At 39.1% G+C, this 27,145-nt stretch overlaps 6 protein-coding genes across 13 annotated transcripts; 5 read left to right on the top strand and 1 right to left on the bottom strand.

Annotated features, from left to right (window-relative positions):
* Positions 1-3,812: 3,812 nt before the first annotated feature.
* Positions 3,813-6,975, top strand: LOC113742004 (auxin-responsive protein IAA27). Its single transcript, XM_027269682.2, has 5 exons — positions 3,813-4,563; positions 5,267-5,493; positions 5,936-6,077; positions 6,412-6,473; positions 6,711-6,975. Exons 1-5 carry the CDS (start codon positions 4,028-4,030, stop codon positions 6,746-6,748), a joined length of 1,005 nt encoding a protein of 334 aa, XP_027125483.2. The 5' UTR covers positions 3,813-4,027; the 3' UTR covers positions 6,749-6,975.
* A 732-nt stretch (positions 6,976-7,707) lies between these two features.
* On the top strand, positions 7,708-11,463 carry LOC113742102 (uncharacterized). The gene is made up of 4 exons (XM_027269808.2): positions 7,708-8,369; positions 9,136-9,580; positions 9,734-9,849; positions 10,633-11,463. The coding sequence occupies exons 1-4, from the start codon at positions 8,024-8,026 to the stop codon at positions 11,052-11,054; spliced, it is 1,329 nt and encodes a 442-aa protein (XP_027125609.2). The 5' UTR covers positions 7,708-8,023; the 3' UTR covers positions 11,055-11,463.
* Positions 11,464-11,895: 432 nt separating this feature from the next.
* On the top strand, positions 11,896-14,125 carry LOC140005024 (uncharacterized). Its single transcript, XM_072045093.1, has 2 exons — positions 11,896-12,447; positions 14,090-14,125. The coding sequence occupies exons 1-2, from the start codon at positions 11,896-11,898 to the stop codon at positions 14,123-14,125; spliced, it is 588 nt and encodes a 195-aa protein (XP_071901194.1).
* LOC140005110 (protein JINGUBANG-like) lies at positions 14,104-16,222 on the top strand. Its single transcript, XM_072045379.1, has one exon. The coding sequence runs from the start codon at positions 14,222-14,224 to the stop codon at positions 14,951-14,953; it is 732 nt and encodes a 243-aa protein (XP_071901480.1). The 5' UTR covers positions 14,104-14,221; the 3' UTR covers positions 14,954-16,222.
* Positions 16,223-16,663: 441 nt separating this feature from the next.
* LOC140005108 (uncharacterized) lies at positions 16,664-22,220 on the top strand. Of its 8 annotated transcripts, none has more exons than XM_072045376.1 (14): positions 16,665-16,802; positions 16,956-17,019; positions 17,261-17,393; positions 17,997-18,295; positions 18,694-18,731; positions 18,804-18,883; positions 19,275-19,342; positions 19,829-20,165; positions 20,406-20,518; positions 20,594-20,659; positions 21,067-21,157; positions 21,301-21,368; positions 21,642-21,679; positions 21,777-21,931. In XM_072045376.1, exons 1-14 carry the CDS (start codon positions 16,771-16,773, stop codon positions 21,790-21,792), a joined length of 1,443 nt encoding a protein of 480 aa, XP_071901477.1. In that variant the 5' UTR covers positions 16,665-16,770; the 3' UTR covers positions 21,793-21,931. The 8 variants fall into 8 exon arrangements, 7 of the variants coding, with proteins under 7 accessions (XP_071901478.1, XP_071901477.1, XP_071901475.1 ...); XM_072045372.1 differs by having other exon boundaries at positions 16,667-16,802; positions 16,956-17,004; positions 21,803-22,220; XM_072045371.1 differs by having other exon boundaries at positions 16,667-16,802; positions 21,803-22,220.
* Positions 22,221-23,254: 1,034 nt separating this feature from the next.
* LOC140004877 (protein JINGUBANG-like) lies at positions 23,255-24,785 on the bottom strand. The gene has a single exon (XM_072045028.1). It carries the CDS (start codon positions 24,654-24,656, stop codon positions 23,322-23,324), a length of 1,335 nt encoding a protein of 444 aa, XP_071901129.1. The 5' UTR covers positions 24,657-24,785; the 3' UTR covers positions 23,255-23,321.
* Positions 24,786-27,145: the final 2,360 nt, after the last annotated feature.

Raw genomic sequence — 27,145 nt, 5'->3', positions numbered from 1 at the left:
ATTGGCAACTTTGTATGCACTGTAGTAATGGCGGGCAGGAAGAAAGTGCGCTCATCCTTCGGTGCCACGGCCACATTATTGATTGATTAAAAAAGTGTTTGATCAACAATACATACATACATGGTGCATACAGATTGGTTGGGCTGATTGCTGATTCCACTACTACTATTTTGATACCAACTCTTCTCCCGTCTCTCTCGTTTTTGCTTTTTAAACCGTCGACACCGGGCCCGGATTTCCTCACCCGTGACCCTACATGGATAAGTCGCTTTGATTTCCTTTTTCCGGCACTTTTGGGCGGGCCCACTACCTTGTGCCAGGCACATTTCGAGGGACCCACCAATCCTGAATCAATCGCCAATCCAGATCCAGCAGCTACCCGCACATTTCGACCCGAAACCCATGTTTTATTTTTTTAAAGCGGGCCTCTGAAACTTAACATCTGCTTCTTCTTTTTCGTTTCAGGCATCACGATTCAAGATCATCGTCAAATGTTTCGGCTATTACTCAATTTTGCAAAGTTTCCCTTATCGTTACAGCAGCCTCTTCTGATGGAATATAACCGTTCTAGTAGTACTGGTAACTGGTAAGCATTTTCTCTCCTCATGTCTTGCAAACGCCGCCATAGACAACAAAAAGGCGAGCAAGTAAAAGCCAGTAAAGTGGTAAACCCAACCAGTCAAGTATTGACTCCTGGCAGGGCCAACCACCGGCCACCGGTTGATTCAACGCCGGGTCAAGCTGGCATCCAAATACAACGAATCCTGGAATGCTAGTCAAAGCCGAAATCAGATGGGTCAATTGACCGAATCCTGAGCATTTGCGTAGTGGAATTTGAGCTAAACAGGACCCATTTTGATTTTTGAAGCAAGCATGATGTAATCTTTAGGGTGTGGTTAATTTCAATTAAGATGTCTAAACAATACAAGGTTATTGATTAGCTAAGCATTAAGTGTTTTTGACTCGCCCGCATTGTGTGATTTGAGTTCTTCAATTCAATACAGTGTCTTGTTAGTTTGAGTTTGTTCAATTGTTAGGAAAGACAAGAAAAGTGTAGCCCCTTTGTTTCACTCGGACATGCACCGTTTGTGCCGATTTGTGCATTTTTTAACATTGCGTAACATCTTTTACACATCGCGTAATTTTCTTTACACATGAAATAACTTTAGAATAATTTTTTATGAATTCCACATATGGCGTGAAAATCGAATTACATGCTATAATCTGAGCCGCATAAATTTTTGAGGTCATATCGTGACCGTGAACCTCCAGAAATAATTGTTTCTGACAATCGTTCCTGCCCCATTTCCGTTTTACTCTTTTCATTGAATTGCTTCTTCACCGCATCCGGCTGTGTTTCTACTATTTCATCAAAGAAATGATTGCAGAGAGAAAAAGGGAATGGGAGACTGATACAACTCTATGCACATGATGGTGTTTCCCAGCAAGCTGCAAAATAAAAATGTTTGAAGACTTGGCAGAGTAAGCAGTTAACGGTGACGGCAACTCGGTCGCTATGGTCCCAATAATGCTAAAAATTTCAGTATAGAAAAACATTTTAGAATCTAGCTCATATTTGGTCCTCCTCTCCGTGTATGACCTGTATTTGTTTGGTGCTTGCTTGCTTCCTTCCTTGGCCAATAAACAGATTCGATTGAGAATTTTTAGAAATGTGAAGGTCTAATTAGCAATTTAACAAAGCTAGTGACCAACGGCCCGGAAAACGTTAAAGGAGGGAGGCGTGCGCCGTAGGGTCAACGATTCCATCATATCTGCTTACTACAGTCTACAGTCAACTCAACTCAACAACCAGACGCTGTTATGTCCCCTAACCACCGAATATGATGGGAAGTGCATGGATCTTAGCCTTCCATTCCTCCCATTCACTCTACACCGTCTGATCAAATCCGCACGCTTGTTTACTTTTTGGATTTACACAATAATTACTGTTAGATATGGGCGTGGCTAAAAAAAAAAAAAAAAAAAAAAGTAGAGCCAAAATTGAGTAAAAAGACAAACAGATTTTGTACACAAAAGATAAAAACAAAAAAGGAGTGGAAAAAAAGGAAAAAAGAAAAAGCAGAGCTGACAATTGGTTTTTTAACTCTATTTTAGGGTTGCTTCTGAGGCATCTTTCAAGTTTGGTCTGCTCTGGTTGTTCTACAATTGATCTTTCTTTTGTGTCAGACGTGTTCCCAGTGACTGTAAAATTTTCTAGGATTTCGCACGTTTTCACCCTGTCGCCTTCAGTAAAATCGCTTATTGTTTTACTATTAATTCGCTGATAAATACGTTACGGGTTTACCTCGGGCTTTTCCCATCTTATTTCTCCATCTCCTATTCCGTGCAACTGATCCCTCCTTTTAACCTGCGCCGCCTGGTGGACGGTGCACGTTAGCTGCTGTTGATTAAAGTAGATTAGGGAGATAAGATAAATTATTAGTATTCGATTTGATTATTTTATTTTATTTTATTTTTCTGGCTAAAGGCTGTCTCCTGTCGGTGGGTTTGCCGGATGGGGTCCTCGTGTCCCTGGCCATTCGCGGTCACGAAATTTGGTGGCTTTGTCTCAAAAGATACGTACTTAGCCGTATTTATCAGCATTTTACTAGTAAAATTAATAATTGACGCTAATAACATATCTAGAAGACTAGACCACGTCAGCGAACTCCTAAGATTATTAACATTTCTATAAATGTTGCCTTTACCTCAATTGTAGCTTGGGTTGAAAGACAAATAAAGCAACTCAATACTTGATTTGAGCTCGACATTACTAGACTTTGTTGACGTTGTTAATTTTTTAATAAAATATCATAGTTTCATTAAAATGTGTATTGACGATAAAAGTTACAACATCAACCATACATTAGTGTGTTTGGACAGCCAATTATTTGGCCAAATATATTTGCTGACATCACCATTACAATTTCCAATACACCTTTTTATCTTCCCAATTACCTTTTTATCTCACATACATCACATCACAAAAAGTGCTACAGTAAAAATATTTCAAATAACTTACAATCCAAACACACTCAATATTATTGATATCGAATGTGAAATTTCTTTTCATAATTGATAAAATTTCAAACTCGACTCGACGAGCGTCACTCACATTGGAAATATACATATACACATTTCAAATTACTCGGACATTGTTTAGGTTTGTTTCAATAAATAAACAAACTAAACTTGAAAGGGCAATTTCAAGTTTGTTACCCCTCACAGCGCTCTTTTCACCTATGTTTATTTTGTAACGAGAAGGAGATAAATTGAATCTGAACATGAACTTTTAGCGTAGCCCGTGCCAATTACGAGTTTATTTGAAATATTATTTAAAATAATTATTTTAATATTTTATATAATGTGTTGTACGTGAGATAAAAAATTAATAGAAAGATAAAAAGATGAGTTGAAAATTTTATTTGTGATGAAAAAAATAAATTTTGTACAAATAATAATTATCCAAACACATCCTATGTTTACAAAATATCATTTCTATACTTTGCACGAACATAAATCCATCTTGCACAACAAATTACTTCTTGAATTGTATTTCAACTTTTCAAAAATTTTAAAATATTACATAATAAAAATGATATATCTTTCTAGTTATCCACAAAATAGCACTCTTTCCACTAAGTATATCCTGCAAATTATCAAGGGGACTTGGTTAATTTTATGTTAACCTTTCTGGGAGGGAGTATAATAGTAACATGAATAATTTTTCCTATGTTAGGACTGTTTGATTTTTGGCTAAATCTATTACTGGGGGACAGTGGGAGGTATAAAATTGAAATTAGACAAGTGGAAAAGGCTACAGAAAGGCCAAAGAGGCTTCTTTTCTTTTCTGCCATCAAAAGAACCATCTCTTTTTGCTGCTGAAGTGAAGAACCAAGAGCAACCACTCCCTTACTTTGTAGCATATTTTTGCTTCAGGCATTCAAGCTGCCTTCTTTCTCTCCATTTCATTTCTCCTTGCTTCATTCCATTCCTCTTCAACCTTCATTTTTTGCTCAAGATTTTAATGTCTCCACCACAGGAGCAATATTACATAGGCTTATCAGAGGCTTCTTCAGTTGAAAGAAACTCTGACAAGATCTCGTCTTCGTCATCTTCTTCCTCTAATATTTGCCCGGAGGATGAAGGAAATAATGCCTTGAATCTGAAGGAGACTGAGCTGAGACTTGGCTTGCCTGGTTCACAGTCTCCTGAAAGGAAAGTTGGACATGGGGTCTCCCTATTTGGAAAGGATTTAGAGGAAAAAACTAGTGGGTTTAAGAGCTGTGTCTCAGGGGCTAAGAGGGGTTTTTCTGATGCCATTGATGGATCTGGAAAATGGGATTTGAGGATGAAGGTTAGTTCTGATGTGTCTTTTGGAAAGACTGAGGTTTTGTTCTCTCCTGGGGGAGGGAAGGATGGTGCTTCTAAGAACATTAATACTCTGCAATCATGTTTGCCTGGGCTCCCTGGGAAAGAGGTAGGTGCTCCCCCTGCTGCTAAGCCTGTTGAGGAGAAGAATACCTCTTCTGCCAAAGACCATGGCAGCTCTCCTGCTTCAAAGTAAGTTTCCCTGTCCTCCCCTTTTCCTTCTTTGTTGTTACCCCTTTCTAACGTTTACCGCCTACTTATGTCCGTGTGTCCAGCTGTTTCTTTTCTTTTTCAATTTTCTTTTCCTGCTCAAAAAAGTGCTGATTAGAGGGATTTTGTATGCTGTAACTTACATGTGGGCTTACGAATGCATTTTGTTGGTTTATGCATAGTTTCGTTTGTCGAGTTTCTTGGGCTAAATAAGAATTAATAATAGTCTTTGCACGACTCAAGCCGATTTGCAAGTAGGCTATTATCTAGCTTTGTTGAACTTCAGTTTTCCGATGGATTAGTCAGAAAACATCAAAAAGGTGAAGCTCTCAATTCATATCCTTTTGAAGATCGCCAATCTTGGCAAATCAGAGGTGAACTCTGCCCTTCTTCAGGGATACCCTAAAAATTGAAGTACTCCAGTAATAATCAGTGAGTCTTCTAGTTTGTTTGATTGCAGCTTTAGTATTACCTTTACTTGGTTCTACTAAAAAAAGAAGGCAGCGTGTGTCATAATGGATACATTTTACTTGCGCCTGTGATTGCCCTTTTCCCTGTTTCATGTTCAGAATCCTTTGGGAGCTCTTAATGCATCTTATTTATGTGCTCCTGTCCTTTGAGTTATTGTCACATGTGATATATTGCAACGCTTTTAAGTCACTCAGCACATATGATCTTCTGATAGGGCACAAGTGGTAGGATGGCCACCAATTCGATCTTTCCGAAAGAACACTCTTGCTACAAACTTATCAAAAAATAGTGATGCTGAAGCAAAATCAGGACCAAGCTGCCTTTATGTTAAGGTCAGCATGGATGGTGCTCCATACCTTAGGAAAGTTGATCTCAAAACATACTGCAACTATGCAGAACTCTCATCTGCTCTTGAGAAGATGTTCAGCTGCTTTACAATTGGTCAGTCTCTAACTCTGTCGGATACACAATCACACGGATGAACAGTTACACAGACGCGGAAACATATTCATCTGCACAATTTATCATTTCTGAAAGATCGACATTTTGATTGCCCATGAAGGATTGAAAATTTGAGCAGCAATAGTTCTAGTCTAATAATTAGCACCTAAAATTTACATTTTTCTCAGATTAGGGATGCTATTTGCCACCCTTTTTCTTTTTCTTTCTTTGAGATTCTTAGTATAAAACTGGACATCAAGTAAGCTAGATTTAGTTTGAGAATTTTTTCATAGCAATCTGCCTGCCTAGTTATTTCATGTGTTGGTGCCAGAACATCATCTTCCCGTTGTGTGTGGTTAATTTGTAGTTAAAATGTTATTAGCCATGTTCTAAAATCATGTACGACAGTGATGATTGACTTGTTTTCCTCGCTGTAATTCAGGACAGTGCATTTCTAATGGACTTTCAGAGCAAGAGGGGCTCAATGAGAGGGGCTTAAAGGATCTCCTCCATGACTCTGAACATGTGCTAACCTATGAAGACAAGGATGGTGATTGGATGCTAGTTGGTGATGTTCCATGGGAGTAAGTCTCATTCTCAATTAAATTAGCTTGATAAGTCTGTAGAAATTAGTATATGTAACTTGTTAAATATGGTTTTAGTTGAAGAATAGTGCCTTAGCCATCATGGGAGGAGTTGTGATGGATAATGAAATATTGTCTGAATTTCCTTCTCATCCTCTTCTTTTCCCACTCTTTAGCCTCATGTGAGTTCTTGGTTTTTCTTTAAGCCTTCTCTGGTGATTAAGTTAGGAGGATTGGGAGTCATATCATTGATATGAATATTATAAGTTTTTTCATGAACTTGCTACTTCTGAAGAAAATTGACAGTTTATTTCCTTATTGTTGGTTTCTGTAGGATGTTCATATGTTCATGCAAGAGATTAAGGATCATGAGAGGGTCAGAGGCAATTGGGCTGGGTACGTCCAACTCATGAAGGCTTCCATTTGATTGATATATTCCATTTTTGTCTTAGTTTCTCATTTGCGCTAGAATTCTAAGGCAACAATGGTTTCATATGAGACTCTACTTCTTCTAAAGGCCATTAGTAATGATGAGCTTTGCTCAACTTGGCGATCTATTACAATAGGTTGAATAGCTAGCTCTGAAATATGTTGACCGACAAGCGGCTTACATCTATTCTGTGTTTCGTGCAGCTCCAAGGGCTATGCAGAAGTTCAAGAACCAAAGTTAAAAAGTTGCAAAAAGTTCCAGAAATGGGGGATTTTGCTGAAGCTTTCTTGATATTTTGGCTGGATTAAAGTGTTAGGTTTTTTTAGATGCAAATATATTGTAACGAACAGCAGCACAACTGGAGAAAGCCCAGATATCTTGTTTCCTCCTTTTATTTAACTTCTTGAACAGAAATCAGAATGTAAATGAAGTGCTTGCTAACCGCAAATCAGTGTTACTGTTACCTTCCTCCCTTTGTCGCATGATGATGTTTATTCACTTGTTGGAGACTATTTATTCTTGTTGCGCGGCCAGCTCGAGACAAATGCTCTGTTTGGATTCTCCGTTTTTTGAAAAATAAGTTTTTTTATATACAATTGTTACAGTAATACATAAACAAAAATAAATTCAAAAACATCACATTCATACTTTATATAAAAAACAACTATATATATATATTATATCTACACAATCTTTTTCTTCTATCCATCACCACCATCTCTTCCTTCCTCCTCTTTCTTCTCCCTCTTACTCCCTCTTCTTTCTTCCTCTCGTTCCTTCTCCCTTCTCGTTCCCGTCACAACCCTCCTCTTAAGGCCCCCCGTCTCGGATCTAGCCTCAATCTGTGGTTGCAACCAAAGGCTGTGATTTGGAAGGGGAGGAGGTGAGAGAGGGATGAGAAGATATAGGAGGAGGAAGAGGGAGGGGAAGGAGAGAGGAGGAGGGAGGCGAGGGTGGTGGCAGTGGGTAGGTAGTAGTGCTAATTTTTAAAAAGTATCCTAAAAATTTTTAAGTTTTAAGAACATTCCAAAATATGTCTTAAAAACATTACAAAAAATATTTATAGGAAAAGTTTTAAATATAAATTGTTACAATAAAATATTTCAAAACACAACTATTCCAAACGGAGTGTATTAGGTTGTGTACTATGAATTGGTTTTGGTTCAAAAATTTTCTGAACGAGTTGCAACAATTCATTTCAAAAAATTTCTCACTTTTATTATTATTATATATATTTTTGCATATACACGAAACAGCGGTGGGATGGAATTTAAGCATAGCTTGATCAGGCAGTAATAAAAAGAAGAAGAGGGAAAAGTCTTAAAATCGCATGGTAATACGCACTTAACAAATAAGCGGTAGAAGGGAGCTCCGCTTCCAATTAGTACTACCACGACATAGGATATAAGTCTGTGATTAATTAATCTTATTAAACTAAGGTTCCAACAATGACTAAAGTGATTAATTAGTCTGCTCTCCTCAACACTTCACTAATAAAGAGAGCGGGGGAACGAAAATGACGAGTACGCCACACAAGATGCTGGAGAGGGCACTCTCGGTATCGACACGAAGGGCGGCGCAAGTGAATGATGAAGTGGAAGGCGACGAAGAATCCGGCGCCGATGAATCCAAGACCCGGAAGCACGCTTCCACTGCTGCAATGCGGCTTACCAATTACTTGACCCGGACTGGACATTTATGGCCCATTCTCATTCTAGGTCTTGTTGTGATTTGTTCCATCTTCGTCCACACCCGTGATTTGGTCTGCCTCAAGGCCGCTTCGTCCGATCATATATCTCGGTTACGCTTCTTCGGCTTCGATGACCTTGAGTCGGATTTCGGGTCCCTTGGTGTTCCCTGGTGTAAGTTCTTTTTCTCCCTCTCTTTTCAGGGATTTTTTTTATGGTTTTAAGGAAGTTTTGTTAATACAGATCTGACTTGATTAGTTTTTTTGTTAATCGTTTGTGATATATGTGGATTTGTATTTTAAGAAAAATTTCATCTCTCTGGAGGGTTTTTTATTAGGATTTGCCTGACTAAAGGTGAGTTATTAATTTGCCAATCAATTGTGCGGGAACCTTTGGAGCTGCGGTTTCGGTATTTTTTTGGAAGGGGCAGGGGTCCCGCCGGGGGGGGGGGGGAAGAGGGGTTAATCAGGCTTATACAGAAGAAAAATCGAGCTGTGCCTGAGTTATATCATTCTTCTTGCTTGGGAATATGGGGTTTGAAGATAAAATGCTTGGTCATTGTCCAAAAGGATTAAGTAGAAGAATAATTCAGTGTCTAACTTAGTACTTTGTTACTGTTCCTTTACCTGTGTGCGGCAACCATTACTTGATCCTACAAGCAATAGTTGACACGACTTGTTAATTGCTGCCTTAGGTGTACTAAAGCCGCTCAACTACTATTATCCGGACCTTTTATGTTGGCCTTTTTACTTTTTTTTTTTTTTCTCACCGTTCTTCTCCTTCAGGGGCTTTGTTCCTAAATGTGTTGCGAATCAAATCAGTAACCAATTAGCACAATTGAGATTAAACTCGTCGTTTTTATCACTTTGAGGATTAAGTTGAGAACAGAAAGAAATGTTTATATAGTTTTCATCCGTTTAATTGCTATCCTTGGCAAAAGGCAGATCGAAACAAGGAAAAACTGTTGAATGGACAATGAAGGATTTACTCAAAGGTTTGGAGGAGTTTGTGCCTATCTATGAAACTCGACCAATAAAGAACAACATGTATGGCATGGGCTTTGACCACAGTTTTGGGCTTTGGTTCATTGCCCAGTGGCTGAAACCAGAATTGATGATTGAGAGTGGTGCCTTCAAGGGACATTCAACATGGGTTTTACGGCAAGCAATGCCTGATACACCAATTGTATCGCTTTCCCCTCGCCATCCTGAGAAGTACCTGAAAAAAGGGCCTGCTTATGTTGATGGGAATTGCACGTACTTTGCTGGAAAAGACTTTGTGGATTTTGGCAGTGTTGATTGGGGCCGAGTGATGAAGAAACACAAAATAAAAGATCTCACACGGGTTCTTGTGTTCTTTGATGACCATCAGAATGAACTGAAAAGGTGATCATGGTTTCTGCAATTTCGGATTGCACTTTCTAGTTAGAACTTGGATTATTTACGATCAGCAATCCACTATCCAGTTATATCCTGCAGGCCGAGTTTATCAAAGCCCTGATCTTTATTTTTCTGTTTACTTTTTCATATGACTTGTAGGTTAAAGCAAGCACTCAAAGCTGGCTTCAGGCATCTGGTTTTTGAGGATAACTATGACACTGGAACAGGGGATCATTATTCCTTCAGACAGATATGTGATCAAAGTTATATTAGAGGTTGGTTCTCACCTAGTCTTCTTTGTCTTGGACAGATGAATTGTTGTGGTACATATGAATTGTTATGAGATGAATTGTTCTCACCTAGTCTTCTTGTCTTGGACAGATGAATTGTTATGGGACACATGTTATAGAACTTCGTTCTTAAGATGAAATTTCGCCAACTCAAATGTAAAATCAATTTTGTTAAATAACTTTATTTAATGCTTAACTACGTAATTTTGGCTGTGCTTTATTGATCTATTAAGCAAGCAGAAGATTCTTACTGGCCATGTCGCATTTGAGATTGATTTCATTTCCTAGCATCTTATGAAGAATAAAAAGGGTTATCCTGTAACTAATAAAAACATACACATGAAAGGCTACGCAATATGGAAAGCTTCTTCTTCTTCTTCTTCTTCTTTTTTTGTTTTGTTTTGTAGGATTTATCTTTTCTGCAGTGTTGTCAGTTAACAAAATATAGAGCCTAATTGAGTACTCTTCCTCAAGGATATGTGGCAATCATTGCTGTCCCATTTTGTAATCTTTTCTGCCCAAATCTAGCTCTACATGTTTGCCCCTTCATGGCCTCGATCTTCTGACCTATTAAGTTATATCTTGTTCGGGTCTTGTGAATCATCCTCATACATGCACGTGTGTTAAGTATTGATTTGCCTGTATTGTACATTAGATTTTTTTTTTAATGTAAGCAGTTCGAACTGGGGATGTTTAGAATATTGACGTTGCATTGGTAAGTAGGTATTTTTTTCTTAATCAGTGGACATAGTTGTGCTTTTCTTCCAGGTGGTGGCCATAGCTGCTTTAGAGATGGTGACGAAGCTAGGATAAGGTTTAGAAGGAAGAAATTCTGGGAAAAGGCTGTGGATATAGATGAACTATGTGGGCCAGGTGAGGCATGGTGGGGTGTAAGAGGGCAGATGCGCGATGATTTTAATCACAGTAACAAGGCAATAACATACTCGCAACATTTTCAGAACAGCAGGTTTGTAGAGTCGGTGCTGGATATTTATTGGGAGCTGCCCCCTGTTGCTGGTCCTTCACTTACCCATCAAACAAGATATGATCCAGCTCGGGTTCCCAGTCCTATTGTTGAGGATGGGAAATACGGCTTATTCCGGAGGCTTGGATTAGGTCGACTAGAAGCATCTGTATTTAATGGATATACTCAGATGGTATACCTCCAGATTTCTGAACAGGACTCTTAGGGCTAGTTTGGGCCACTTGTTGTATTTTTTTTTTTTTTTTTTGCCCTTTTTTCAGAATAGAGCCTAGATTCTAGTTGACGTGACAAGTTGACTTCCTTGCGCATTTCCTGATAGACCTTGGATGCCTCGTCTTGATTTCTTAGTTATCAGCGCACCAGAAACAGTGCTAGCAGGTAATGGCGGAGTGTAGACGGGCAAAAATGCAAAAGGCGAAGAAAGCAGTCGTGCATCGCGGTCAACTTTCGAGACGTATTATTAAAAATGCAGGCCAATGTTTGTGGTTGATGTGAGGCGGAGTCAAATCTTTAAATTCTTGTAAGCAGGGCTAGTGGTGAAATCTTCTAAGTTTAACTTATGGTGCCTCTGAAGTTGGTAATAACATGATGGATTTTTCATCGTGCGTTTGTTACGATTGGAAGTTCTTTCTTCTTTTTCTATGATCGCGCCATTTTTGTTTTAAACCTTTGAATGCCAATGGCACGGTGCGTAGCAATTGCGCTTTCTGATCCTGGGCATAAATAAATAAATAGACAAAAGCCGGCCTGAGATCACGAAAGATTGACACACGACTTCACGTGATTTTACCATTCACACAGACCACCACATCCTCCAGAGAATTACAGTAAGAAATAAGAATTATTACGCTGCTGACATGCTGACTTTGCCTGATCTTGGTAGAAGCATTAATTTAATTTGTACATGGCACATAAATTAAATGTTCTACTACCAGTAAAGCTCCATAATTCCCGAACGTACCATCTCTCCGTCCATCCATTCAAGATCGAGATCGAGATCGAGAAAGGAAATAGTAGAGAAAGAGTAAGAGAGATGCACCAAAGAGATGGCATCACTAGACTCTCCCCGTCCCGATAATATTCCATCTCTAGCCATAAGAACTCAAGCCGCCACCAACAAATTCTCCAGGAGTATTTCCCATAAAGAAGCCTCCTTCGCTGAAACCCCACCTCGTTTAAGTTCAACTTCCCTCTCTCCCCGCCTTTATCTCTCTCAACCTTCCTCTCCTCGCCTCTCCTTCAAGCAGGACCATGATCTCCACACCATCTACAGATGCATTTCTTCGGTGCTGAAAAAGGACGGCCAGATTTTGTCCATCGCAGCAGCGTCCAATGGTCTGGTGTATACCGGTTCCCAGGGTAGTATCATTCGAATATGGAGGCTGCCCGACTTCGCCGAATGCGGCCAGCTCAAGTCCAAGGCCAACATGGTTGTTTCCTTGCAAGTATCGAATGATAAGGTTTATGCTGCGTATGCCGATTGTAAAATCCGGGTCTGGCACCGAACCTGGGAAGGAGCTGTAAAACATGTACGAGTAGCAACTATTCCTAAGCCCGGAGGCTATGTCCGCAGCTACATCACCGGCAAAGATAAGATGGTAATCTTTCTTCTTCATAACTACTCAAGCTTAATTTCTTTTATTGTTGTAGTTGGCATACAACTGTATATCACAATAATTAATCTAAAGAGAGTAGATTACAGGTCGGCCATGTGTGAGTGCTAAATATCACTCTGTGCTCTGCATGGACACCGGTCCTTAATTAATTAGGATCACAACCATTTTATTGCTACTAATTTTTTCTGTTTTCAACCAAAAAAAAAAAAAAAAAAAACTTCTATGTGGTTGCTTCAAAGATCGCGCGCTTCAGTCGACTCTTTATAAGATTCATAGCAACAGTTGCTTTAAAACTTCTAAATAGACCGACCTCCAAATAGCAATGCAGAAAACAGCATAGGTTCCATTACTGCTCCGGACATGAATTCCAAGCCTACCTTTTCCTATTATGAATTACTAAACCTGGATATATAAGAATAAAACTGAACCCATCCTTAATATTCGACTCTCATTACACTTTTTTTTAACACTTGCGCAGTCCACTTTAACATATTTTTTTTTGGGGGCAGCTAAACTACTGTAGGTTAACTCCATTATAACTAAGTAGCATAGTTTCTGAAAACAACTCTATTATTTTAAAGAACCGAGCTGGTTTGGTGCAGTAATTTTGTTATATATGACAAGATTTTAGAGAACTGAATGTTTACTTTTCTTACGTTGTATGATTTACTAATAAGGATTTCCAAAAAAAAACTGAATCAAGTATGACAGGGGGCAATAAATACTGGTTAATTCCTTATATCTCCCGAGATCGATCTTCTGCCTACCTATCCCGTATGCCCGCCCGTCTCCGCCGTCTTCCCTATCTTTCACAAACAATATGGGAATTTGGGTCTTCCGGTAGCCGGAAAGCCACAAAATGATACTGTACAAGTAGTATAAACCTTCAATGCCATGAATTGGCCTCTTTTGTTCATAAAAGCAAATTATGTAGACATTGGCCCAATATGTGTCTTCAAGTGCAATAATGCCAAGAATTTTTTTTTTTTTTTTTTTTTTTTTTTTAAATTTTAACTAAGAGCCTAACCCTCCAAATACTACTATCAGCTTAACTATCATAAATAACTATCATAAATATTTCTGAATATATCAGCAAGATAGCAGTTGTTTGTTGAAATCATAACAAAGCTTTTATACACATATTCAATAGATTCATCCGTTCCCATTTATTGTGCAATTTTCTGGGTTTGGACAGCAAATTAAAAGTGATGCAATTAAATGCACGAACAACTAAGTCGAGAGCGAGCTCCCTAATATGGCGGACAATTTTCATCTACCATGCAACTATGGCCCTTTCTACAAACATTTATGCCATCCCTCCATCTTAAATACTTGTGCTGCTGAGTATCCATCCAACTTGTGCATATACAGGGTTTTGTTTTAAAAAGAATGTTCAATATATACCACTTAAGTTATCTAAAATCACATCTAACTTATCATGTATGTGCATATATTTGTAATCATTATCCTACTTTATATTTATAAATTTTTTTTTTCTATTTAACTGCATTTTTTTTTTAAGGTGTCAACCCCTCAACTCTGTTTTTGATCTCATTAGAGAATCCTGCATGCTATTTTTGGAGGCAGTTTGTTTTTTTGTTTTTTTTTTTTTTGTTTCTTTTAGAGATGTACCAACGCAGGCAACATGATGGACCGGTAACATCGCTCACAATTGAACCTATACATGCATAACCCTTGAGTTTTCTTTTCCCTCTTTTTTGGCCCCTAATGATTGATCAATACATGCAACGTACAGATGAAACATGCGGCACCAATAACATCACTAGCAATTAACGTATCAGATGACATCCTCTACTCAGCTTCTCTTGATAGAACAGTAAAAGTATGGAGAATATCTGATCTAAAATGCATCGAGACAATTCAAGCCCATCGAGAGCCCATCAATGCCATAGTTGTAGCTGACGACGGAGTCCTCTACACCGCATCCGACGATGCCACGGTCAGGGTGTGGAGGCGCAACTTTTGCAGCGGGGACCGCCCACATTCCCTGACAGTCACCCTGCCCGCAAAGTATTCCCCGGTAAAAACCCTGACCTTGACGGCGGATGGAGGGTTCCTCTACGGCGGGTGCACCGATGGCTACGTACACTATTGGCTAAAAGGTTGGTTTTCGGGGCAGTTGCAGTATGGGGGCGCCCTCCAAGGCCATACTCACGCGGTACTGTGCTTGGCCACCGCGGCCAGTTATGTGGTTAGCGGGTCGGCTGACTCCAGCTGCCGGGTGTGGGTTAGGGATCCAGAGGGTCAGCATAAATGCTTGGCAGTCCTTTCGGGTCATAGAGGACCGATCAGGTGCGTTGCAGCATTTGTTGCCGCTGGTGGGACTGGCAATGAGGAGGTTGATGATGGTTGTACCATCTGCACTGGAAGTTTGGATGGAGTCCTTAAAGTTTGGCGGGTCAAGTGTGCAAGTAGCACCGGACGAGGTACCCTACAGAACAACTGCGAGTACTTTGAGCTTGCATGAAATGGAAAATGACACTAGTAAATTCACGCTCCTGCTGCTTCATGACACTAGTAAAAAAAGTTGTAGTATTAATTAGGTGTATATTTAAGATGGAGGAATCGTGGATTAAGGCCCTCCCTTAAGATTTAAGACGCAACAGAAAGCAAAGTGTATTGAATTCTACCACCTTTAATTTCCCAATCAATTATGATTCGAAACCCCGCTTGTTCAGTATATTGGATCCCACAAGGAACAAGTCTATAACTCAGGAATGAGGCCTTCAAACAATCGAACGGTGAATTTATCAACTATTTAGCATTATTAATGGTGGCGATGTGGTTATACAAATCAATTTCTGGTGTATACGTACTTGGGTACTTGATTGAGTTTGAGGTTGAAAAATGTACACTTCATTGCCGCCATCAGCATGAAAGGAACATCCAGTAATGGTGGCAGGCTTGATTCTTGAATCACACACAAGCCAATCAATCATCTGGGGCGAAGAAAGGTTACGGGTTGAGCCACGGATGAAACTTGGTCATCTCCAGCAGCTAAGATCACAAGCTTACTCTCCGGCAAACTTGTCCTGCTCATATAACTCATGGGAGGCTGCCATGGACCGCTGCTCGGCTGCTGCATCTCCACCCCAGCATCAGAACCATAATTGCTGGGCTCCCGTCGATGTGAAAGCCGATATACGCCGTAACAAAGTATTCTTAACCCCACAAGAATGGCTACGATCACCAACGCGGAGAGGAGATAAGATATTCCAGAAGTGTGCTTGCACCTGAATGTAATTCCTAAGCAAACCATCAGTTTGACAGAGGCCCGTTATGGCTCTCTGGAACTGTAAAATAGAGGTAGAGGATAAGCTGGAATTTGAGGTTCCTTGCAAAAACTAAAGAATGGGTTCTCACGGTATCCCTGCCTTTAGCTGATGGATGGTATTTGGCGGCCTAATATCCCGAGTCTGGTATTTGTTTGATTTGATCGTGAAAAGGGCTTGGTATACCGGCACACTTTTTTTCAGTGCGCAAAATCTTTTAATAAAGTCGAAGCATGGATTTGATTGATTTGTATAATCATTACATCAACTCTGCGCACAATCTAAGGTATGCTTTTGAGAATTTAAGAAACGGTCTTTCTCTGCTTTTGTGACCAAGTGGAACACTGAGGACGGGCGAATGTGCTATAATTGAGTCTGCTTTTGATCAAAACATTCTCACAACTTGCTTTAGATAGATCTACAAATTTCAAATGCTTATAAATAAAACCAACCTCTTTTGTTATTACGTACTTGATACAAAAATCTTTCTTTTGTTTCCTGCCTTCTTTCTGTTCAGTCGAAAAAAAAGATAAAATTTTACATAAAAGTTATTCAAGCTTTAATTTTTGTCTACTTAAATGTTAAGTGGGAGCATTAATTAACTTTTACAATGTTCATTTGTATTTTCGAGAAAAAATTCATTCATGAATCCTCGACAAGATTCATTGGCGTATTAGGTGAATCCTTTCGTTATTCGTTAGTTCATTAATGAAACTATTCAATTCATGTACTCGAAGTATTAAATTCGTGAATGAATGTTTAATATGATTCATGTATCCTTAATCTCGTATTATCTATATATACACACACGTACACAGAGTGTTCTAACTTTTTCCGTAACAACTTGCGATCAACTGAAATAATAAAAAAATAATTTTCTATTTTCTCCCTTCACACGTGTTTGGAAACAGCAAAAGGAAAATTAAAAATAAAATTACCAAGAGATCAGTCCTAGTGCCAATTTCCCACTCATCTCAGCTGCTTCCGCCGCCAGCGACGACGACGTTCGCGAATGCTAGCTTGCAGTTGCTGGTCCCTCATTAGGTAAACTCGCAAAATCGTAACTTCACTCCGCCACTAAAATTCAGAAAGACAACCTCTTTCGCCTTTGAACTGCACATATTAACAGCTCTTGCAATTCATCAATTATTCAGAATTATTGGTTCTAATTACATGTCTAATTCACTGTCCCTGCAGAGCCGACCTTGCTCGAACAGTCACTAAACTCTCTGCAAAGTCTAACTCCGTACGACACTTACTGGTTGGAATTCCTCTCACAAATTGCTGAAGATGTTCTTTAATGGAGATACATGTCTTTTTCTCATTTAATGTATTATCTAAATCGTATGGCTAGAATTGCACTTTTTTTCACACGGTCTGAATAGTGAAGTTATGAGTACTATTATGTTTCATTTTGAGGAATGAGGAGAGAAAATTTTGAAATTATGAATTTTCGTGGTACGAATTTCTGAATTAACCGACTCTGGTAATTCGTGTGGCAGAGATGCTCTTTTCATCATAAGTTGCGGAGCGTTGATATTGGGGAACTTCTACATTCAGATATGGACCGGACAAGACGAGATAAGGTTTCCCGTGTGTGGAGACAAGTGGCTACGCAATCAAGTAGCAGCCGAGGTGAGGTTTCTCAGCTGAATCTGAAGTTCACTTTTCATTGCATATTTGTATATCTACCTCCCACGTCGATTTTAGTCACACTACAACTTTGCTTCATGTTGTACCCATCAACTCCTGGGAATTGTTCATATGTTCACTTCACGGTGCTTGGTGCTGTCTTAGGAAGACCAACAGATGATCACTTATGGAAAATTTATTTCTGTCATTTTAGAAACGCGGATGGGTTAAAAAATCTAATTAACAAGTGACAAAAATGAAGAATTTATTCGCTGTTCAATTTCTTTGGGAGAAAGCGAAGAGCAGGTAGCAGGGTAAATTTGTGCTGAAGATCATGTGAAAAGACTAAACTTGTGACTTGTTGAAAGTGTGAGACCAAGTGGTGTTGGTGTTCTGATCAGATGAACTGCTGTTTTCCAAGTTCCGAAGAAGTACCTGCCTTGCTCTTACAATATCTATTTTATGCTGCAGATGCTTTACTAAAAACTTGTTGAAATTACCGATCTTGATCTGTCTCTGAATCTTAGAACTGCTGATATTGGTACACATGCACTCCAGAATGGAATTACGTCTGGCAATTGACTGGTTTTAGATGTGAATGCACAGATTTTGAAGGCAACAGCGTAAAGATTGATTCTGAGAACTCTGCAGTTGTTGCTGGTAGTGAGAAGAATGAAATAGAGAGTCAAGTGAAAGAAGTGCAGGATGGCATTTCTTCACATCTTTCAACAATTGAATGTGAAAATGAAGTCAGAGTTGGGGATGATCAAGAGATTAATCTTCGGTCAGTGAAATCTGGTGATGAAGTTAAAGGATTACAAGGAGAACCCATAAATTCATCTGAGAAGGATGCAGCTTCAATAGAGCCAATATCTTCAACTGCAAAGCATTCGATTTCACTAGAGGTATGCTTCTGATATATCTACTGCCGACATAACTGGTCTTGCTTTATCTTCCTAGGGAGCATATGTTTTAGCAGTAGGAAGTTGCTTGCAGTAACAAACTTTCATTATGGATTTGTAAATTCATGTCGGTTCCTGCATGCCTCTGAATATAACGGGTTCTGAGTTTTTAACCATTAATGTACGTGTGTCAAGCAAAATTTTATCACAGGTTTTATTAAGGTTGATTGGTACATTGAGCTATATGCATTGTGTAATTATTTACATGCTTCTTATCCTTTTCCTAGCATATGACTAAGTTGCTACTATACGATGGCAAGTATCAATTTGTCTTCAACATAATATTTACTAGTTTTGTTTTCTCGTCTTTCTTGTGTCTAATTTTATTTGACAATCTGTAGGTGGGGTCTTCTCTGATCCGTTTTATCAAAGGAAAAGGGTATGAAAGCATATGTCCATTTCTTTTGAGATTATTATCATTCTATGTGTTCCTAAAAATTTTCTCCTACAGGGGAGCCACACAACGAAAAATTGAGGAAGAGATGGGAGTTCAAATTATCTTTCCTTCTTCCAAAAAGGAGGAATCTATAAGTAGGTTTCTTATATCTGACCAACTTAGTTCAGTCTTTTTCTGTTATGAACGTATATGATGAACATCTTGCTCTGTGATTTAGGGTCAACAATCTTGGCCTCTGATGGCATATAATGCACTAGTAATCCTTTTATATTTGCTGAAGTTGGATAACTGAATCAGAAAATTGTCCTTGGTAGCTGATAAAATAGAGTCTCACCCATGTTGTACAGCAATCTTTTTCTCAACCATCAGGCTCTCAGAGTCTTAATTCCTGTTTTAAGCATTTTCCTCTTGTTTTTTTTTTCCCCTCCATTATAAGGATTGGACTCTCTTGTTTGGGAATGTCTGATGCACCGCTGAAATTCACAAGGGTATCATAGTTTTTACTTTGACAGTCATATGTTGCAGTCATTGAAGGTGATTCTGCTGAAAGTGTAGATAGAGCACACAAGAGAGTACAGGACATTATTGATGAGGTCAGTACCAGCTAGAACATATTCCTTAAGTTGTTATAGTAATTATTATCATTTTACTGCATCTGGTTGGCATCTTAGTGCACAGCTTTTTTCTCCCAAACCTCCATCATCCTTAATTGGTTTATCATATATACACTGAATGCAAGATTTAGAAAGCTAAACTGAAGGAAACTGCTGAGAGTTTCTTTTTGTTTTCTTGCAAAATTATCTTACATGAATTGGTTTACCTATTTACCTGCAACCACGTGATGATTTTATCCTGCAAAGACATCCTTTTGTCATTTCTGTCAGTCTTCAAATAAGTCTGTAGATTTCCTGCTGTTGGTTCTTTATTACATCTGATCATCACACCTCATTTGTATGTGTTGTCTTTCTCTTCTCTTGAATCTGTTTTGGGCTCTAGAATATTCAAACTAGGCAGTGGAGTCTTCTATTTTTCTTAAGTTTGTAATGCGTATTGCTTTTGTATGCCTCTGATCTCTACAGGCAGTTCAAAGCCCAAGTCTTGACTACTCTCACTTTGTCTCACTTCCATTGGCTATACATCCTCAACTGGTAGATAAGCTGGTCCAATTTCAGAATTCAATCCTAGGAATCCATGACACAGATCAAGGCGATGTACTAACCGTGGATTCAGATGCAAGTACATCAGATGAGGAACCTGATGTACAGCACGCAGATAAAGCGACAAAACATGCAATTGAAATTAAAGCCAGAGATGGTAATGAACATGTTAGAAGGAGTGTCACCAGCATACCACTTGCAAGTTACCCACCTAAAATGTCGAAGGCCTCTGCTCTGGAGAAGACTTCAAAAGTATCTGGTATGCAAGCGTCTGTCTTTATGGCATATGGAATTAATAAATTTTGTCATCATGTTTCTTTGGTGTTCTTGGCGTCTACCTGTAAGTTTCTGCAGATTATATGTTCATTCATCATTATTTGTCTGAGACTATTTTCTTGCTTGACAGTGTTTGGTCAAATAGTTCTCTTGCCTTAATATATCTTCATATATCATTTCTTCTCATCTTTGAGTAGTATTTGAAGTAGTGTTCACATGGCAGAGTCAGGCATTGAGAGATCCATATTTATTAGGCCAAAAACTTTTCACTTAACTGTACTGATGCTGAAATTATGGAACAAGGACCTACTTAGAGCTGCAGCCGAGGTATTGCAGGTAAGGTTGTCTTCATAATCTTGAGTTTGGATAGTTACATTGGTGGTGGACCATGACAGACATCCTGCCGTGCAGAGCATTTCGTCAGAAGTAATCCAAGCCTTGGACAGCCGGCCTGTTTCTATTCAACTTAAAGGCCTGGTATCATTTTTATTTTTTAATCTTGGAAAGTTAGTTGCAGAGCATCATTATTTTACGAGTTTAAAACACATTTTTTGTTAAGAAACCATAACTTCTTGAAGTTTTTCATAACAGAAAGAAAGCAAAAAAATCCTTGAGGCAAATTAGAAAAAACGTATGCAATTCCCAATTACATTTCACACTGCTGGGTTACTTGAATGATTGTTATTATAGACTTTACTTTACATCCCAATCCTTCTTATACTAAAGAGAGTACCAGATTGAGATTCATACCGAAGATACCACCCTGCAGCCCAAAAAAAAAAAAGTAAAGGATGACGGTTATAATTTTTTTTCCTTTTTTTTTTAGCTCATCATATGTTTAGTTCTTCACAACTGCATAAGGTTTCTTGTGTATGTTCTTGTAGGAATGCATGAAGGGTTCTTTTGCTAAAGCTCGTGTTCTCTATGCTCCTGTTGAAGAAATTGGTGGCGAGGAACGACTATTACGCGCTTGTCGTATCCAAATATTCTGGTCGTCCAATTTAACTTTTTGTTCCTCATTGTACATGAAGTATTATAGTTGGCTTGCCATATCATTATTTTTTAACATTATACCGAGTGCTCTTTTTTTTTATTGTGTTTTCCTTGAACAAAGTTAGAGGTTATCATTGATGCATTTGTTGAAGCTGGTCTTGTTCTTGAGAGAGATGCGACACACAAGCTAAAGGTATAGCACTCGAGTTTCTTATCTCTTTTCCCCCCCCTCGGAAAACCTTTCATTCTATCCAGGTGCTGCTTGGTATATTTCCTTACTAAATTGTTAATAGTAGTATGTATTTGCTTCTTCGTCTTTATCTTCCAACATTCAGTTCCTCGGTACTTGGTGCATTCAACACTAGCACCAACCCACCCCCCCTCCCCTCCAAAAAATAACAACCACCACCCCACAAATGTTTCATTTAGAATGTTGCAGCAATGACCTGTTCCCGTTAAAATGCAGTTGCATGCCACTGTGATGAATGTCCGACACAGAAAAAGGTGCTTTACTTTCTAAGCTTTTAATTAATCAGTGTAACTTATTTATGGTTGAGTATTTGATCATTTCTACAGCCTGATGATTTTGCCTTTTTTAAAGGTTACTTTCGTTATGATAAATTGCAGAAAAATGAGAACAAGAAAGTTTGATTTCTTTGATGCACGAAGTATTGCTGATCAATACGGATCTGAGGATTGGGGAGTGTATGTCATCCGTGAAGCCCATCTTTCTGAAAGGTTTCGGTTTGATGAAAATGGTTATTACCATTGCTGCACTTCTATTCCCTTTCCCGAAGATACGCAATTAGATTAGATTGCTCGCCTGCATCTAAAGAAACATTGTGCCCTCTTTAGCTGTTTAAGTGTTTTCTTAGTATTTTCTCTTCACCTGGTTTTGTCTTCATACTCCTTTACCCAAGACGTGTAGGAAAGAAATTTTATGCGGTTAAATTTTTTGCTGGAACTTGTATGACTACTGAGGTTCTTTTCTCTTTAACATCACATACACAACAAATCAAATAATCACACGTCTTGTAATTGACTATTCTAGTATGCCAAATCTAATAGTCGCGTGTTTTGTAATCGACTATTAGTTTATCCACAATGTCTTCCATCATCCCCTTGAGCTCTTTAGTGTGTTCTTTTTTTTTTATAGGGGATTGGGTAACACTTTCCTGTTTGGAAGAATTTGCTTCGTCCAAGTTTCTAATGCAGGATTCAGGAGCAGATCATCGGGCAGTTATTGTCCTGTTGGTGATTCGATCTATCATTTTGTTAGCTTAAATTTTGTTAGGTTCTGCAACTAGATTGCCGTTCTAGAGGACCCTTCACTTCCCATCAGTAAAATGAGGTTGTTAGCTAGCTGTCGTTAATTGAATGAGGAAAACCCAACATCTCGTAAATTTGATTGAAAAATTAGTACTATTTGGTAGACTGGGTTGATGGGAACCATTAATTGATGTGCTTGGACAAATTGGGTTGCAAAATGGGGTGACTTAGATGGTGGTGTGATTGCCCTGAGTTATGAATTTTTATGCATGCCGTACAAGTTGGTATGGCCCCTTGGCGGAGGATTCACCCAAGGAAGGATGGTGGGCCGAGCGATTTGAGGTCTGTAGTGGTCGGGTTCGATTCCTACCTCTCTATTTAGATTGCAAATCACAATTTGAAAGGTCAGCAAGGGGTTCGATTTTTATGCAATTTGACAGGTTAGCACAGGCAAAGTACATCTTCGAACAGTTATAAGATGTAGAGGCTTCATCCTCACGAATTCCGTACTGTTGAGCTTGTCCAAATAGAAAGCTACAAACAGATGTAAAAGATGTCAGAGAACGCTCAACTCGCGCTCACAACCTTAAATTCTTAAAATCAGGGCAGGCACTAGGCAGAAAGAAATACTCAGTATTTGGTTAACCGAAATGGCACCATAATCTGCCTCCATAAATAGAGCTAGATTCTCACACAGAACAAAGAAAAGATATGAAAAGAATCAAGTATAAACTGATCAGTATTTTGCAGTTCTATTTCTACTTGAAACTAGATCTTATCGGACACTACGTACATTGCCGTCATCTACAATAACCTAAATTCTTAACAGGATTATCAGATAAACATGCATGTAAAGTTCATGTATTTTATCATTATCCTATTCAAAGTGGCTTCCCTGCATTTTCCTCTCCACCCATGAAGGAGATAGTACTGGACTCATTTGACACTCCATTTCTACTTGGCTATGCTTTGCTTCTGACTTTTCCAAGTTCACATTCTCAGCTGGATATACTTTAACTCGCCATACCTTAAAAGTTTGGTCCAAGCTAGCACTGTAAACTAACAGTCGAATCAATGCATCAGCGGTTTCTAGTGAAGCCGCTAAGCATTTCACTGGCCCATGGTGGCCATCAATGACCGCAAGACATGAATGGAAGGAATCTCCGTCCTCTCTTCTCCATATCCTTATGGTGGCATCCTCAGAACCGCTCAAGATCAAGCCCCCAATCGACACTAAACAAAGAACTGCAAAATGGTGACCCTGTAAAAATCCTTTGTGATTGAACCTCCCGGACATTCTCTCCTTCTGCCAATAGTTTATGAGCCCATCCGACGAGCCAGAATAGAGGAAGCAACCGCCAGGTGACGAGCTCAAAGCCAAGGCATTTATCGGTGATGGTTGAAACTTTAGGGTCATTGTGAGAATGTGGGAGCTTTCACGGTAAACCCTTCGCCATATTTTCACCGTTCCATCTGAAGAACCCGTGAAAACACAGCCGTCTTCTTGGTTTATCACAATTGCAGTCACATTACCTTCGTGAGCCGCGAACGAATCGAGGCATTGCTTTTCTCTGATTTTCCACACCTTAACTGTCTTGTCCCAGGAACCTGTGTACAGAAGGTTTTCCATGTGGTTGTAAGCCATACATGATATAGAGTCTTTATGGATATTCATTTTAGCATACACCAGGAAAGATCTTCTTGGCAAGGTGGTGATTTTCTTGTGTTGAAAGTTTTCTGTTGGTGGCATGTCCCAAACCCGGATTTTGTGGTCCCCGTGCGCAGTGAAGAGCAGCTTCCCATGAGCCAAGATGGTTCGAATTCCCCCAGCTTTAGCCTTGATGTATCCCATCTCCGTGCAATCTGGAAGTTTCCATGCATGGATCCTTCTGCTGTCTGACGCAGTGAAGACAAAGTCTTTTGATGCGGCTATGGAGAAGATTTTACCTTCACTGCGATGGAGAGAGGCTATACAATGGTAGAGAAGAGATGAGTTTGGGGATGCGGATGCATGCAACGGAGATCTGGTCCACGGGGTCTCAGGGCTCATCGGCCAGAGTGGGAAAGATGCGGCAGAAGCACAAGATGTTCTTGCGGAAGCCAAATGAGAATCAAGCTCCTGGTTTCCAAATGAAAGTCTCCTTGGCAAGTTTATGTTCTTTTTCTCCTCATCCACAAAACTCCAAAGAGTTCTTTCCCCACTGAATTCCATAGCATGCAGATGAGTTGGGGCTCAAAGTGGCACTGGTTAAGAGTAGAAGGAATAATCTGATTCAGTGAGGTAATCAACTTGAACGCATGAATTTGCTATATTGATCGCTCAAGTGAAACACTTTGAACTCTGGACCAGGTGGCGTTAATAGTTAATACTATAGAACTGCCAGGTAAGGTATTGGATTGGAGTAGCTTACTGCTTATCATAATGCACAAGGGCGGGTAGGAGATCAGTTGGGATCCTCTCTGTGTCACTATTCGGTGTCAAATCCAATGCCAATTCCACTTATCACGTGATGGTAGAAGAAATTTAAATAAACAACACTTGATAAATTAAATGAACAGGACATTTGACATAAATATAGAAATCACACTGAATTGTCACAGAAAAAATAGTACTGAGGATCCTGTGTGGTAGGAGTCCCCGTTTTTGTTGGACCTCTTGCTATAATTTCTACTTGATTAAGTTGGCACTGGTGTTGTACTGTTTGTTTTCAAGTTTCAACGAACACAATAGTGATAGTAAATACCCGTTGGTGAATGACTAAACTCTAAAATTAAATTGACAAAGCTCTCGCGTCATGAATCAATTCGTGAAACGATGAGGGAGAACAGTTGTTGAATACGTGGGCGCACATAACATCAATACATTCTCAGCAAGGCAATGGGCACAGTGTCTATTTCTACCCAAGCCAAGAGGCAAGAGCCATGTTCCAGTAAATTAAGTAGCTGGTCCATAAATAACTACTGGCATTGCTATCTTCTCGGTTTAAAAAACTGTTACCCCACCCCCATGAACAGCGGTTTATTTTATCCACTTGCCGAATTTGACAGAAGTTCGGTGCTGGCAATTACTACATGCATGCAAATGTAAATGCAATTTGTTTCATTCCTCAATTTAGAGTCATATTTCCAGTTTCCAGGTTCATTTCAACAGTGATGAAATCAGCATATTGGCATTGCTGAAAAGTCTCAGTTCCGGCCAGTAAACTTACATATGAACAAGAACTCATACACCAGTAAGAACTAAAATTAAGATTTTTGCCAATTGGGATTTTTATCCCGAGTCTGGATATCAGATAATCACTTTCTGTTGCGTAACCAAACTAAGGCCTCATTGACCCAAAGCACCTGAATATGGAAATTCTGTCGTCTCTTGATCTCTAATAAATTCTAATCGCAGTTGCCTCTGATATATATCCTAAAAGACAAATTTCTTCAAAATCTAGCTGCAAAAACTGAAAGTAGAAAAAACTTGGGATTCATTAACCTCGATTTTCTTATCTGGCTCTGCCCCTGTTTAAGATCATTGGACAAAAAATTCCTTTCTTGAGAGTTTTGTGTTTTCCGTTCTCGCCTGACATAGAAAAGAACTTTTCTGATCCAAAAGGAAAGAATAAAAGAAAAGAACGTCCAATTAGGACTTGATGGTGGTCGGATAATGCCAAAATTTCTGCTGGCTCTCTCTCTCTATTAAGCTCTTAATTGCGACGTTGCGGTATAGCCAACAACCCCTTTTAATGCTGCCTATCTATCATTTTAACGTATCAGCCGCTGCACCACGCCTCCCTCCAGAACCAGAAGCTTTCTACGCTGTAGGGTTGATAGGTTGGAGTTTTGGTCGTGATCGCCAAGTACAAGGTTCCATCCCATCAGTCCATCACTATTCACTATTTCTGTTTATATATATTGGAACTAGGTTCAAAAAATACTCAACAGATAGGTTAAGAACTTGAGAATCTAATCAAGCTCCGACCATAAATATGAAATAGAGTTGGTACATGCCAATGTCCCGTTCTAATTGCAGCATAAGAAGCAGACGAACGCTGGCATGGTCTACCTGATTAGTGTCACGGGATTGCGTAACGGGCAAAGATAGGTCACGAGCAAGTACTAACATCCTGGAAAAGTGAACTTAAATTTGAAAAAAAAAAAATGCACTCTATATTCTATAATTTAAAAAATAAATGTAATTGTAATGTGTGTATATCAAATTAGACCCTATTGGAAAATTCTTTTTTTTTTTTTTCAGGTATAACCCACAGGTATTCGCATCCGTTTTACGATCTGCGATTAATTCTATTCAAGCAGGATCGGTCCCTTGCAAGAGAAGCTCTTTCAACGTTGTTTTTTCTATTCTCAGGAGTTTTGAATTCGAAACCTCATGGTTAGGAAATGCAAGCCTCTTCCTATCTTCTACTTGCACCAACATCCATTGGTTACTGGAAAATTCTTTAATGAAACCAAAAGAATCTAGATCATTTTTTTGCAAGTACTTGATTTCTGTTGAGAAATATCACTCGATATGGATCTTGGCCCGATTGTATCAAAGAAACGGGATTTCAGTTTGTTTTCAAGGAGACGCTTTATCAATGGGTTTTATCTTGTCAGTTGTGAAAATGACCGGCATTTTAAATGGGTTTGTCAATTTTCAAAGAATGTGGACGGACACTAATGATTACTCTTTGTCCATTACATATTTATTGC

Source organism: Coffea arabica, chromosome 4c, assembly GCF_036785885.1.
Source record: "Coffea arabica cultivar ET-39 chromosome 4c, Coffea Arabica ET-39 HiFi, whole genome shotgun sequence".
Classification (NCBI taxonomy): Eukaryota; Viridiplantae; Streptophyta; class Magnoliopsida; order Gentianales; family Rubiaceae; genus Coffea; species Coffea arabica.
This window is presented reverse-complemented; position numbering and strand designations above follow the sequence as displayed.